The sequence below is a fragment of the Bombus vosnesenskii genome, unplaced genomic scaffold (assembly GCF_011952255.1).
Source record: "Bombus vosnesenskii isolate JDL3184/JDL3185 unplaced genomic scaffold, Bvos_JDL3184-5_v1.1 scf7180000013273, whole genome shotgun sequence".
Classification (NCBI taxonomy): Eukaryota; Metazoa; Arthropoda; class Insecta; order Hymenoptera; family Apidae; genus Bombus; species Bombus vosnesenskii.
This window is the reverse complement of record NW_022882931.1, coordinates 4849659-4865818: the sequence shown is the minus strand read 5'-3', so window position 1 is coordinate 4865818 and position 16160 is coordinate 4849659. Positions and strand designations below refer to the sequence as shown.

At 35.4% G+C, this 16160-nt stretch overlaps 1 protein-coding gene across 1 annotated transcript in view; it reads left to right on the top strand.

Moving 5' to 3' along the window:
* The window catches only part of LOC117231798, a 174302-nt gene that overhangs the window by 150351 nt on the left and 7791 nt on the right, over positions 1-16160 (top strand). The window contains exons 4-10 of the mRNA XM_033490588.1: positions 7640-7784; positions 13211-13462; positions 14348-14522; positions 14763-14869; positions 14989-15138; positions 15234-15367; positions 15950-16108. Of these exons, the coding sequence (XP_033346479.1) occupies positions 7640-7784; positions 13211-13462; positions 14348-14522; positions 14763-14869; positions 14989-15138; positions 15234-15367; positions 15950-16108 (1122 nt within the window). The remainder of the gene's footprint in view (positions 1-7639; positions 7785-13210; positions 13463-14347; positions 14523-14762; positions 14870-14988; positions 15139-15233; positions 15368-15949; positions 16109-16160) is intronic.

The following is a 16160-nucleotide window of genomic DNA, read 5'->3' as shown; positions in this document are numbered from 1 at the left end:
GCATGCATGTAAATAAACGATTCTGTATTTCATATCGATATACATCGGCAACCGAAACGGACTATGCATGTTGCAATATCGATGTTAATGGACTCGTTCGACATCGAACTCCACGATAATTGGTATCTCCAATTCTTTTAGCTTAAAAGGGGAAAAAGTCTAAAAAAAAGGGAGAGGTAATAATAATAGTTTAATGGGATTGTAAAAAGAAATAAAAGAATGGCAGAAGGGTTTTAACGAGAAATATACGAGCGAAAGATTAGGAAAAACGAGAAATAATAAGCCACTAAGTAATCAGGATAATTCAGCAAAAAGTGAGAATAATAACAGTAATAAACATTGATTTTGAAAGTAAGCCCTCGCTGGATTAATATATTAATTGTACAATATTCTCGATGGAGAGAAAAGATTTCTAAAGAGGATAAAATACGTTTAGCGTCTGTAACTGAAAGAAATGGAAGAATGAAATTTCCTGAGGGTAAAGCTAGAATTGAAAGTTACGTTTGATACAGTGCAAGCGAGTAGTTGGATATGTCAACCATGTGATATTACATCAGACACATGATATATAACATGCAACGTACGCTACCTACCAGACCTCCATCCAAAGTTTTAAGAAATTTTGTGACAAGTTTTGCAGAACAGATTGAAATGTTGAAACTTTTATAAAGAAGATTTATTTCTGGAATGTTAAATTTCGAAGGAAACTTACGTTTAGATAGATATGGAGAATCATAGGAAGATAATTTAACCGTTTAATGTGCAATGATGGATAAAAGAAAGTTCAACTGCTAATTTTACAAAATTATGGAACTATATTTGACAAGGGCAATTAATCAATGTTATATACAGGCTTTGAGAATCACTGTACATCCATCTTCTGGCGCTTAGAGAAGTTTCCCAAGCTTCAGAGATATTTTACTAGCTTCTTAGATATTATAATATTAAATAACAGACGAAGTGTCGTATCTTTTTTATTCTTCATATTCGTTTTATTTTGATTCTACCATCTGTTGTCGAACATCCTGTATATTCCAGTTACCGTAACGTGGTAAAAAGTGTCGAATACAAGTTATAACAATAATATTCATATACGCAAGTATTAATATTAAACTTCCATTTGTCCATTTAGCATTATGTATATCTACAATATCGATTTTCACGATTTGGAACATTCGGCTACCTCTAATTTAATTGTTCATTTATCGTTCTGTTGACACAGGTACGCCAACCATTATCAAACTTTGAAATCTCTCTGTTCGTGTACGTTCCCTATCAAACTAAATATCTGCTACAATTATCTCTGAAACAACATCAAACGATAATGCTAAAAAAACAGGACTGATTTACCTTGGAAAAGGAAAGAACATATATAATCCTGAAACAATCTCTAAAAAAATGAAAGAAAATATTTAAAAGCTCTAGATTCGATCTCCTCTTTCTTTCATATCCAACATGTATATTTCGAAATTATAATTCAAGTGCAATTAATTATAGAACTAATGAGCTCGACGTACTTTAAATCGGCATGACATTCAACTAGCTGCACAGTTGGAAATCGTGGTCGAATAAATTCATCGTGTTAAGCGCGAGTGAATGAACGAACGCAATTAGAATGGTACCCACCAACCGACCGAGATTACATTACAGTCCGTTAAATACTTCATTCTAGGCACGTTAAATCGCGTGCATATAGTCAATCCCGCGACATTTTACACAGCGCGAATAGACGGAAAAACGAGGAAGGGAGCAGACGTACGATAGAGAAAACAGGCACACACCTAATTACGTTCTTCTCGAAATACGTAGCTACATAACAAACGACCTTGCATGGCCCACATTACCCTCACGCCAGCCGATGGGACAGATGCAGTTTTCTGCGCGTAAAAAATTCCTTCGAATAGATGATAAGCCTTGTCTTATTTATTCGTATCGAAGTCAACTCGGATTCGTGTGAATGTCGATCAATATTCGTCCGTTAATGTTATTAAAAATTAATCGTGCCGGTGAAAAGTTACACCGATCGACTTCATAAATTGAAATGTAGAAAATTTTCTTAAATTTATATGGACAAAGTAGATTTCTTTAAATTGACAGAAAGACTATCGATGTTATTTCGAGAAAAATACCTGAGATCGATGAATATATCGCCGAATCGTGTATTTAATTATACATTAAGGTTATTATTATACGCAAAGATACTATGGTTAAGTCTTTTGATTTTGATTACATAAATTTACAACTTACTAATTCCATAAGAACGTAGAAAGTAATGCATCCAATTAATAATTTCCCAACTGAATATTGAACCGTATGGATTCGTATGAGCGATAGCCATATAGTGGCCCTGGAAAATATTTGAACATTTATTTAATTCCGTATTTTACCTTTTGGAATTTCATTTTTCTGACCAGCATATCCGTTCTATAACACAATATTCGGCCCAAATTTTCTTCTGGTATAAAAGCAGCTCTAACGTCACGAAATTGCTGTACAGGTATACGTCGTTTAAGATAATAGGACAATTACTAAATTAAACTCCATACTGATACTGATCTTATCCTAAACCGTATGAAACTCTATTCGAAATAATTCAATAGATAGCCAAACAACCTTGACTTAAAAAATTTACGGCCAACGGTCAAATGCTCGTGGTTAATGAGATCTAGTCTCGAATCTTTAAGAGTTAGTAGCCACGAACTTGGAATTTCCAAAGTCAGGAAACGTTGTCATTGAAAATTTAAAATGGGAGAATTTTTAACACAAGAACTCAAGCTTGAGAAGATTTAACATCAAAATTAAAAATTTAAGGACTTTACTCTTTTAAAGAACCACAGAAGCTCCAGATTTAAAACGGTTGTCTCTAGTCGAAGTTAAAAACTCGAATCTCGACATTTTCAAAGTCCGGAAGCTTCAATCTTGAAAGCACAGTTCCCGAAAGCTGAAAAGCTTAGATAAATAGATAAATTGGAAAGCGTAGATCTTGAAGGCTCGAGGTTCGAAAACGTCGCTTTAAATTTTAAGAAATATTGATCTAGGCACGTTCAGATCAAAAAGCTCTAACATCTCTTATCTCGCGAACTCTCAAGCTTAAAAGGACTCGAAGTCAACAATGCGCTGATCTATCTAAGCTCTGAAATCTTGATACCGCCGGTAAGTGCTACCATGTCGCAAAAAAAGATTGATGACCGTGGTATCTCGAAGGTGTTCTAATTACCATTCATGTGTCGCGTGAAAGCACGATCTTATGTCAAGATGAATATAAACTCGTTGTATCGCGGGGAAAAAGTATAATAAAGCGACGAAAGCGACGACAATCGTTCATTAAACGATCTAGTGGATACAGATATCTTATAAAAATGTCACAGTCAATAAACAATATCGCGATACGGTGGAATTTCGAGATTGATAAATATTCGCTCAGATACGGTTGAAAGGATAACCTTTTCTTGTTTCGATAACCATCTCACGTTTATCCCTCTTCTTCGTTCAAAGCGTGGTATAATAACCAGACGTCTGTAATGGTATAAAATTGACTTTCACGTACACGGTAAAATCGAATTTTCACGCGATCCAATGCGAGGGGAAGCTAGGTATTCCATGAAATGTACTGATTGAAAACGATGAAAGGGACGTGAATACAGGGCGTGATCGTGGCACGATAATGCTTGCATGTTTCGAGTTAGATCTCGATAGATTGCGATAGATTACTCTATGTACTTACAGCATAGATTTAATTTGTTTTTAAAATAAAATCAGGTATATCTCGAAACGTACTTCTGTCCACTTCAAACTCTTTCATACATGTACATAGTACACGCAACAAATAGAACATTAAAGTAGTCAAACTGGTAATTTATACATAATTTGCTTTCACGAATAAAATACAGAATTTTAGAGTTAATTTTGAAAATATTACATAGTTTCTTCTTTTCTTTTCTTCTTCTTTTTTGGTGGATCGTCTCATATTGTGCGTTATACGTTGTACGATGTCACGTCGTATGTACCCGTGACAGCCAAATTGTGGTACATTCTGTCAACTTCGCTTGTAATTTATCGCGACTCATCACGTATCCACTTCACCACTACAGAACAATGAACAGGTGTATGGCCGGCGGAACGCCATTGACCTAGATATTGATTCAACAATGACATATGCACGTCCTTTCTCCTTCCCACACAAGCACGTATACTGTTACTGAATGCATTTTGTTCTTGAGGGTTTAAGATGTACCCTTCATTTCCATACGTTACACTCTATATATACAAGACAGTATTTTCAATTGATGTACATATACATACAAGAAGAACGAAACCAGAGATATTAAATATTCTTTTCTCTTTTTTCTTCCTTGACCTAAATTCTATTTCTTTCCGTGACACTCTTACAATAGTTCGAACGAGATTAGAAAAATTAAATATTATTATCTGCAAAGTATTGAATACGAGAAAGCAATATTATTTATCTTCTTTTCTCCTTCCTTCTCATCTTCTTCTTCTTCTTTTTCTCCTTTGCCATCTCGTTTTTTCCTTTTACTCTTCCTCCTCCTTCCTCTCTTCTTCTTTTCTAAGCGTCCTTCCAGCAATGTCCTCAGCTCCATTGAAATCGAAAAATTTAAATACCATCTTCTTTGCAAAGTATAACAAAGATGATACTATATAATAACGCAACGGCATTTATCGTCTTCTTCTCCTACCACTTCTTTTTCTTGTTCTTCCGTTTTCGGACTAAAACTATTTCTTGCAAAACATTCTAGTTTGACCAAAGTTCAAGAAATCAAATATCATCCCCTGGAAGATACTGGGAAGAAGAATACAATGCTGTTATGTTCTTCTTTCCTTTCTTCTCTCTTCTCCCTACCTCCATTCTACAGCTGCGTCTGTTTTCTCGATTCATTCTACGTTAAAGTTGTTACTTTATCTTTCCCAGGTTCTACCTACATTCTCTTCCACAATTAGTGATAACTATCTCACTCCTCATCCCACTCAAATTAACTCCTCTTTTCATAAAAGAAGAACGACAGAACTATTTATCAAAATTTCCATTTGATATCATCATCTAAAAACAGCCATTCATCATCATTGTCTTTTCGTACATGTGGCTGCTCTCTCGAAGTTTCGTGCACCTATATTTCCTATGAAACACTTGCACGATTGCTTTTATGTTCCATTTTATCGGCCGTAATGTTCTGCGTGATATTATGCAATTCCTATTGTGTATATCTCGCAAAAATGGAATTGACGACTTCCCATTCGTAAATGGGAAATTTACTTGCCAATGGTACATTGGCCATTCGTTCGAAACTCCAACACTTGCTAATATTTATGATAATTTACCATCTGTGTAACAGCTACATGAAAATAACGCGATTCGTAAAACTTGTACAGCTTCATATGTTACATTAAGATGTTCGAACGAGCAATTACGGGAACAGCTTTGGCAAGTCACGGCCCTGCTATAACATATCTCATTAATTTCCTTGTAACCGATGTGACGGTTCTCTCATAAGTATAATATGGTCCTAAATCGATGCGGAAGGAAACAGGTCAGACTGTGAAATCGTCGACGAATTATCGGGACTTCTTCTTTCTTCCTTCCTTTTCGCTGTGATTTGAGAAAATTGCTTGCTCGTAAAAATAGGGAAGAAGCGTAAAATGCTGTTACGTTTCGAGGAGAAGAAAATGGGAAGATGGATCATGCAGACAGCAGAGCGACGAGCTACGTTAGTCTAATAATTCTCTTGAATCTTTAACGATACCCTCCGGTGATTTCTGCATTCTCGTTACTCGCTGCTGCCAAGCTTGAATTATTCTCGCTGCACGATGCATGGATATACGACATTTTTCCCTTTTTCTGCGACACATTCACGCTGCATACTTTATTTCAATATAATGCTTATCCTCGCGTGGCTGCGGTACGCGCGTATGCATTTTCATTATCGTTAGAAACTGATTCGACCGAGCGAAGAAAAATGAACGTTGTAAATTACCGTTCCGCGTGTTTGTTCTCTTTTTTATCTCCCTAATCCTGTCGTAAGTTCTCGCGAAAATGTATTCGATGATTCCGGGGATATAGGAAGTTTTATAATTCGTGGATAACCAAAATTCGTTAACATCGCAGATTTTCTCTTAAACAAATCCATAGCCCAGTATATTTCCAACGGATTAATTTGAAAATCTATACCGGATATGAATTTTAAATAAAATAAAATATACGTATAATGTTCGTTATTTGCAATTGACGTGGCAAATAATGTTCGTCAAATATTTGTTTAAAGAAAAAAGTATGTGATGCGAATTCCCATCTTCAGATAAGATCGCACGATTTTTTATGATAAACAACAACAGATGACAACGTATCAACAGATGACAGATGAATTATCCCGCCATTCTACATTGGTATTCGTATCTTATCGAAATGGCTATGTACCATTTCTACGAATGGACAATTGTTCACGAAGATATAGTCATGTTTTTAGTTACGATCATTCGTTAAATGAAAATAGTCAGAAAATATTTTTATACACGTCTACTACTATCTTTATTTATCGAATCATTGTACCGTAAGAATTAATCCGACGTAACTATTAATGATACATATCTGACAAGTTTTACCGTTGAAAGTAGTTAAACGCTGCAACAAAATAATAATAAACTCTGGAAGACAACTAATACATCGTTGAAGCTTAGACAACACTATAAACGTTTTCAAACAATTCCGATTCACGAAATCGATGTCTTTCTTCCGTCAAGAATACGATTTATAGGAAGGCTACGTAGTACAACGCAATGAATAACGAATAACTTGAACGAATAACACTTGAAATCAATAAAAACCTCGTATCGAATCGATCAAGCAGCCATTTCTGTGTAATTACCTAAGAGATACACGCTATCATCGACAGCATTACGTCCATTTATGCTAGTTGTTTGAACGAAACGAGAAATTAATCTCGGCTCACGTCGGATGTATTTGACATCTAAGAGCCGATATTAACCGGGCGGGTGCTAACGCGTAATTTATTTCCACGGGTCGAATCATCGGATCGCGGCAATCTGTCGAGAGATCAACATCAGACACGTGTAACGGCGGATCGATCAACACGGAAGGACACAGAGATGGCAAAGTTTACCTATCGTAAAACGGAAATCGATAACGAGCGACCTTATTACGCGACGACGCGAATTAAACTATTTTCCCCCGGAATGAAATCAGAATCGATCAAAAGAACGTAGATCTTTATTAGACGAGGCTATCCATCTTTTTTTTCACTCCCTTGTCTTTTCCTGACGAATCGAAAGGACCGTTGGAGAAACGAATTCCAGTATAGAGATTCGTTCCACGTTCTTAGCTACCAGTTCGTTTTTTTTATTTTTCTCGCTATTTACAAGCATAATCCATCTCGGAGATGTATTAACCTTTTTATGTCGTATTCAAGAGTGCATCTTTGTATCAAAGGCAAAGTGCCTAATTCGCTCAGCATCGTCGTCTTTGAAACGGGATTTTGCTGTCTTTTCTTCTTTCGTCTCGTTGTTTCAAAGTCTGCTTAGAGTCGCAGTCGCCATACACACTGATAAACAGAAACGAAGAAAATAGAAATTCAATGTAATTACGAAGACACTGTTCGGTTTGTTACAGGCGTTCGAAGAACTGGAAGAGCTGCTAGGAAAGTACAACATATGCATCGCCATTAAGGAAAAATTAGTGAAAGATTCTGGCGTTGCCGAAGAGAAGGCTTACGACGAGATAGTCTTGAAATTGTTAACCAAGCCGAGAGCACGAGGTAAGCCATTTTTGTTCGAAATATTAAGTAACAGAATATAGAAAAAATAGAATTTCGCATGAAATTCAAATCCCTCGGTGAGAAATATTCGATTTTTCCTCGTAAAAAAGAAACAAAATTTGAAAAAGTACGTGGATTGTAAAAATCGTTTTTTTTTTTTTATTTATAACTTTCACGTGACGTTGAAATATTTAGAGAGAAAAAAAAGTATTGAAACCGGAGGCGTGATCAAAATGATATATAAATAAAATAGAAGAAAAGCTACACAGCTAGCTTATTTTTGAGTACAGAGCAGAAGTAAACTGTAGAAATAAATTAAAGATCCAATGGCAAACAATCCCGAAATCGTAAGATCCACTCGCAACGATTCCCGGTTTGGCCAACTCGATAGCAACCAATCGTAAATTGGAAAGCTCACAACTCTAAACACATAGCTATCGATTTTTCGGCTATAACCGCGTTACATATAACCGCGTTGCCTAGCACGTAAATAGCTGATATCATTGGAGAAAATTGAATACTGCTAAGGAACATATATTTTCTAAAATTAAAAATGTACAAAAGTATTCTATTTTATTTCTATTCTATAATTAAAATTGTCCACAGTATCTGCAAACTTATAGACATTTTGAAAAGATTCTCCAATTAAATATTTCCCGTGTTCATATATTTGCCTATTTAAAGTAAAAATGTATAAAGAAATTGAACTTTTATCCTACGATTTAAAGTATCCTTATGTATTCCTTAAAATTTCTTAAATTAAATATTTCTTCTAATCTAATAATCACTGCAACGAAAAATATATGAAGAAATTTTATTCTATCTTTATTCTACAATTTAGAATGATCGCTATATAGGAAAATATTTTGTAGAAAAAATTTGAAGTCAGCTATTGAAACATATGCACGACAAAGTGAAGAATTTCTTATAAGGATTTCACAAGAAAATAACTTCTCAAGAATTTGTAAACGACACGTAAAAGCAGCTTCGATAAACAACTGCTAAAATGCATTTATTACACGTAGATAGAAAACTGTTTAGAGAATTCTCAACAATGATAGCACTCTACACGATAATTAACATTTACAGAGACATTTTCGGTTCGCGAAATATTCGCGTGTATTTCGCAAACGAACTTCTATCGAGTTATCAAAGTGTATTTGGTACGACAAAGCTCGCTACTAAAGGGAGAGGGATCGATCGAAACGAGACGAAGGGGAGAAGACTGGCCCATCGACATGAAATTGAAACGAAAGAACGGTGAAACAAAGATGCTTCCGGTGGAACATAATAAAAGAAAAAGGAGAGAGTCTTTTAGCTTTGAATGATAGAGATTCTTATCTTAACCGTGCTCCCATTTCGTTATCAAAATGGGAGGAAGCTAAGACGACTCGATACTTTTCCAGATAAAACGTGAATCCCTGGAATTTCATCGACTTGTCCCGTAACTTCTCAGTTCCTTCGAAATAGGACTTGGAAAACCGAATCTCTTCGCTTTTGTTTCTATTAAAAGAGCGCCTCCTTTATCAAGTAAAGCGGCCATCCTGAGTCAGATACGACCGAAGACAAATACAATAATCAACCAGAAAGTTTAACGAACAATTTTTCGATTTTATTTACGTATTTATCTTATACGAAATTAAGATCGGTAAAAATTTTCAATATTTTTCAGTTTTCTAACAGATGATCTTTTCAAAAATATGATCGCAAGATAATTTGATTTCGTGATCTCCGATATCGTTATCATAATTTAATATTATTCTTGAATTTATTTTAGTAGTTAGAATAACCAACAGCAATGCAAACATTTAATCAATACATACCTATATTTGATTATTCAATTTATCTCTCAAATAGAGGAAACCATTAATTTGGAATAACATAATTTATATGATACGAATTCTCATGTATCTCGATATCAGAGAAATCTTATTTGTAATCAAACCTGCCGTAAAATATTGCAACGCAACTTGGAACATTTATCGCACGTTATGGAATATTTCCGTGCACATTGCGCATCTCCAGAAGAGGAAAGTTCGACGTATCGAAAAATCTATAAAGTTCTTCAATGTTCATGAATACAAAGCTGGAATTACCGCGACGCGAGAGTAGGCTAGTTAAAATCCAACTATGTGTAACCTATTTCGTATGAACGGGTTTTGCCCAAGGAACATTCGACATTATTGAACTTTTCACTAGGTTCTCCTTAACCCTTCCATAATGAACAGTTCCCTATGAACAAAGGCACACAAAAATGTTTCGACACTTACTATAAAAAGTTTTTGTGCGTATATTATGCGTAGACTAAAATCCGTGATGCATTTATTGAAAATATCAAGGTGCAAAAATGTATAATGTGTCTACATTAAAATACTCGTAATAATAGTATAGGAGCTAAAACTTTTGGTTGATCGCGTGACTCGTCGCACATGTAGTTCGTTAGAATGAAAAAGCAAAAAAGATTAAACAGAAAGTGATTTTCATGTTGTTTCGCCAGAAACTTTCACGCATGCAGACAGATCGAATCTCCTGTAACTTTATAGTTACAATTTTTCCAGTGTTTTCAGATATTAACTAAAGTCTAAAATATCTAAAAATCCGAGCGAAAGGCCAAGCTCGTTATTTAGAATTCCTTTTTAACAAGACTTTTCAGTGGTTGAGTTGCAGACGTTTTTGCTTGAAATCGCGTAGTATCAATGCCTCATTCATTACGTGAACCTTCCTCGTTCCACGAATCACGACATTTTACGGTTATTGTGCAAACTGACGAGTAAACGCGTTAATTTGCGTCTCGTAACGTTTAAATGGCATTCGCGAGCCAAAGTTTCTAGCTATTGAAGCTCTCCGTTTCTCATTAGCTGTTTGTTCTCTTAGCGATACCTAGAATTCATCAGAGTTGAAATTACTCTGTTCTACGAACAGAACAAAACGTTGAAAGGTGGGATAACCTTTGACCAGCTCCCTTTTATGAAGGATACTTCGGCTTCTACAGCTTCGTTTCACTTACCGTTGCAGCTACGGTATCGATGTGTACTTTATCAGGGCTGATCGATGAGCAATCTGAGATCCATTCTCACATTTATCCGCCACTCTTTGTTTAAGACTCGAGTTAAGGTCGAGTTAAGGACTCGAGCTTCTCGTCCCCGCGTAGAACAGCTCGTTCGTTGCAAGGTTATTTTTTGTGAGGAACTAGATTACACGGAACTTCGTCAAGAAGCAGTGCACCGTAAATGCACCAGTGAAACATAAGGTCGAGAGTGTGAGACGAGAAGAAAAATGATAGGACGGACGCGAGGCGTATGCGAAACAAAATTGAGAAGATGTTTACTTCGCGAATTAATTTGCATGGAGGAAAATACATGTTGCTTTTTTATTGAGTAATTTTTACCTTTCGTAGAATTGTAGCTGATAAAAATCCGAGTATGATAATTTGTCAACTAGTTGATTCCATTTAATGGTACTAAATGTTAGATACGAGTTTCGTTGTCTCTTTTAACGAAAATTTCACGCGAAGTTACAAAAAAGTATTACGAGAGTAGAAATTATTTTTTCTCCCTTTTCTAGAAACTAATTTTTCTGTTTTTAACTTACAAAATCTGTGTAACGCTTAGAATTTGGTAGAACTGTCTAGTCAAAATTTCCCTACGGGAACCTCGAAAGTCACAGCTTGCGGATAAACTAAACTAATATTTTTTTTATTTAGGTTATCGCTATTGTTTTCTTTTTTAAATATACGATATGAAGTACAAATGCTTTAGATTTAAACTTTCGTTTGTCTTTTTTTCACTACTGTCTTCTTCTCACTACTGTAATCTTTTTGAAACTTGGACCTATCGAAGATCAAATACCAATGAAGACAAAGGAAAGGTAAAAGACAATATGCTTCTGACATACAGGGGATAATACTTAATTGAAAATCGATAATGGAGAACCGATACAATACATATCTGCAGCGTTTTGTATCGTATCAAAATAGACGATCGAAGATTGTTTTTGGTCTGAAAGATAAAGTTTGGTGAAAGACAGTGAAAAGTTTAATTTCTGCTTGTTATATTGAAAAAATAATGGGAAAAGTAGAATACAAAAATAGTCTATAAAAGAAATGAAAGTTTCTGGTATTTAGATGGATACAGGTTGCAATGAAATTATACCAGTCTTCAGCTCACGATGTTTCGATAGGTTCTATTCTCAAGAAAATTAATTAAGTCACCCCTGAAACAGAGACTCGAAGGGAGGAAAAGCAGCGGAGACGGCAGCAAAAAAGAAATACGCAGCAATTGCATTAAATTAAATTCCAGTCCTGTCGTAAAGTATCTCTACCGTCGTATTTCCTTTGATTCCAACCAACAAAAAATATCTTTCTAGTTGTCTGTGGACTTTTGTAGAATGTTTGAAACGAGTTACGTCCCGTTATTTATGAAGCAGGTGAGCTGGAAAATCTCTTTGTACTGAAGATAATTTTTGACTGATTGCAAATAAGAATCTTTTTGCTCGAACTACGAATGACCTGGTTTCATCTATTGCAAATATTTGATTCTATGAAAATTCATAATTAATCCATTCGCGAACTCAAATAACCGAGAGAGTGACGATCTAAAGGGATAGATATAGGAGACGAAATTACGTAATTAAATCCTTCTTCTTGTGGCGACTTGAAAAAGACTTTACTTCTTACGTAATATAAATTTCAATCGATATTCAATCATATATTATCGATTTATTCTTAGGTACAATTAAATGGAAATTTAATTTTGAATGAATGAAAACGAAGAGGTAGAATTACGACAGTTATTACATTGATGCATATGGAATTTCGTCTTCTTTAATAAAACTTCTGTAATTATTCGTAACTTCCTGAAATATCGGAAATAATTTCCACGTGAACTAGTTTCATCATTCCACATTTATGAGAATTATCAGTTCTCACTTTTAAAATATTTCAAAACGGAACTATTAAAGCTCAATGAATTTGATAAAAATCTAAATATCTCATTTACAATTCCTTTTAAAGTAGAACATTTGTCAGAGTTCATAATTCTGATAGTAGATCTTAGCGAATCTTGTAGCCCGTGAAAATTCCGACAGTGTCAATTAGCTTTTCCTTCGTCGTCGTCTGTTCGTTTAAAATGCATAATATTCAACTCGGACCAAGAAGCTGACGGAATTAGGAGAAAATAGTCTTAGCTCCAGAATTAAAAAATTCTCAGAATAAATGTCTCGAAGTTGATAACTGATAAAAATTCATATATGTTCATTTGTCAACTAGTTAATTCCTTTTAGTAGAGACAAAGTTTAACGCTCCAAACTTCGTCATTCTAATAGCAGAGAATATTATAAAATATGAATAAAATATAATATAGTATAAATAAAGTGGAAATGCTAACGGTATCGATCAACTTTTCTTTCACTAACGTCTGTTTATTTAGGATGCATAATATTCGGCTCGGATCAAGAAGTTGCCGGAGTTATGAGAGCCGTTAGACGCCTCAATGTAACCGGTGCGTTTTCGTGGATCGGCAGCGATGGATGGAGCGCCAGAGGTTTAGTTAGCAATGGTAACGAGCCGGAAGTCGAAGGTACTCTATCGGTTCAACCTCAAGCCAATCCTGTCAAGGGTTTCGAAGAATACTTCCTGAATTTGACTGTCGAGAACAACCGAAGAAATCCGTGGTTTGTTGGTAAGCGGACGACTGAAACACGCGAGCTTCGTTAAACTTCGCTAATTCTAACTTCCGTGAATAACGACTCCAGGGCTGCGTGATCTATCTATCATACCAAACTAAACGCTCAAATGATTAACGAAACTATCTGAATGAAACAACAACAGGAGGCACCTAGTTCCAGAAAATGCTTCCTTTCAATTTTGCATCTAATTTGAAGTATAACTTCTTTCAAACTTTTATTGAAGGCTGACTTTCTCTTTCGATCCTCATTTAGAAGTGTCATTCATAAGCGATTTTCTTGCGATATAAAATGATTAGAGAAATAAAGATCAAGAGACCTAAAAGCTTTTATATATATTTGGTTATGTTTCAAGAAAATGTAACTGTCTTTACCATTACTTAAGTCACTGTTTTTTTAACTCTTCATAACACCATGGAGATAGACACTTACACATTCGTCTGTTTATGTGTTTCACTAATTGCTTTATACTTTTGTTGTCTATTATTTTCTTTTATTGTTATATCATTATCACAAAATAATCTGCTTATAGAAATCGTTAATTCTGAATCTTCTTATTCGAATGAAAGATTGTAAGCAATAGCAATCAGATTATAGACAATTAGTCCCTTAAGACGCCTATTACACACGAAAACTAATGGTTCGAACAATAATTGATTTAGGTGAATTCAGTGTGTTCCATAGTAATTTCCTTAAAACCACGTGAAACTACAAACATATAGTAGCACCGCAAATAAGTACAAAATGAATGAGAATATATTAAGAAACATAGGGTTTCTATGAGAGAATTAGAGAAAAAGATTACAGAAAATAGAATTTATTGAAATCTTTCAATGAAGAATATAACGTGTTATAGTGGAACGTGTTGCGAATGATTTTAGAATTCTGGGAAGACCATTTTCAATGTAAATACCCGAACTCATCCGTAACTCCGTACAATACGAAGTACACGAAACCCTGCACGACCAAAGAACGTTTAACGAAACAGAATACAGCGTTCGAGGATCAACTCCAATTCGTTTCCGATGCTGTCATGGCGTTCGCCTATGCCTTTCGGTAATTCAATTTTCATTGCTTCTCTTCAAGCGGAACAAGTGCTACATCTAAAATGTGTATGCATGAATAATAATAAAGCAAAATATAATACTAATATAATACTATACTATATCAAATATAAGATACTTCTGTTCAAGCTTCGCTTCGTTATTATTGCTTAAACATCTGCAATCATATTTCTCGATGAACACGTAGATTTTTATTTCTCGATGAACACGTAGATTTTTATTCCACGTTCAGGGATATGCACAAAGATCTTTGCGGCGGAAAACCTGGACTTTGCGACGCGATGAAACCTACTAACGGCACGGAGCTCTTAAGGTATCTTCAGAAAGTATCCTTTGAAGGTAAGAATGCAAATGAAACTAGAAGTTTAAGAAATCCTCGAAATGATAAAACTTCGTGTTCTATGGATTACTAAAAATATTTATAAAGATGTCGAATATCGATTTCGATTTCGTTGAAGGTCTGAGCGGTGACATGTTCAAATTCGACAAGAACGGAGACGGGCCAGCTCGATACAACATCATACACTTCAAACAGGTAGAACCTGGCAAGTATAAGTGGGTTCGAGTCGGCAATTACCTCGAGGGTACATTAGATTTGGATATGCCCGGTAAGTAGTAAATTGGTCGTTTCGCAATCCTGTCTTTTTCTGGCGAAATTGAACAGCACCTGTGCTCTCGCTACCTACTCGCATATTCCTTGCAGAAATCCAATTTAAACTTGGACATCCTCTGCCACCGGAAAGCGTGTGTTCTCTACCCTGCGAAGTCGGCCAAGCAAAGAAATACGTCGAGGGTGAGAGATGCTGTTGGCACTGCTTCAACTGCACTCAATATCAGGTTTGTGACCTGATATTCGCTCCACGGATCGTTTCGGTTATCTTAACGCGAAATATTTTCCATTCGACGCCTGATAATTTGTTTGCGTCGAATTTTCCAATTTTGTCACCCAACGACCTGTGGAATAGAATTTCATTTTCAAAGGTGAAAAAATATTTCAACCGAGTTCGAGTTAACATCCCCTTTCATAGACGTATTTCTGTGACATATACGGAATAGACAATGTTTTTTCGTACAGTAAACAACATGTTTGATAAAAGAATTCTTTCAGAATATTACTTTTCCTCTACAATAGCTGCATAGTGATTCTTGAAGGAATTTTTCTATAATATCAAATAAGTATCTAAGTCATATTTTTTGGCCCGCCCCTATATTACTTAAAACGTCATTCGCGCATTCGTTCTTCGTGGATAACTTAACAGACAACGTACGACTTCAATGCAACGTAGAAGATCGCCTCTTTGAATCTCTAAAAGGAACTTTCTCTTTAAGCGTTCTACCTCTCGAGCAGCCACTAGAATAAATATAGCACGGAGCTGCCTTGGGCGAGTTTTTCGTGAAATTTGAATGTCTGTTAAACAGATACGACATCCAATAGACGAGAACCAATGTATTCCTTGTCGTCAAGGTACAGTACCTGACGACATGCATTCTGCTTGCCGTGATATCCCCGAGGAATTCCTACGACCAGAAAGCGGATGGGCGATAGGGGCAATGTCATTCTCTGCCACAGGAATTCTAGTAAGTAATTTTATTAAATGAGAAATAATATATTTACGAAGGAAAATATAAA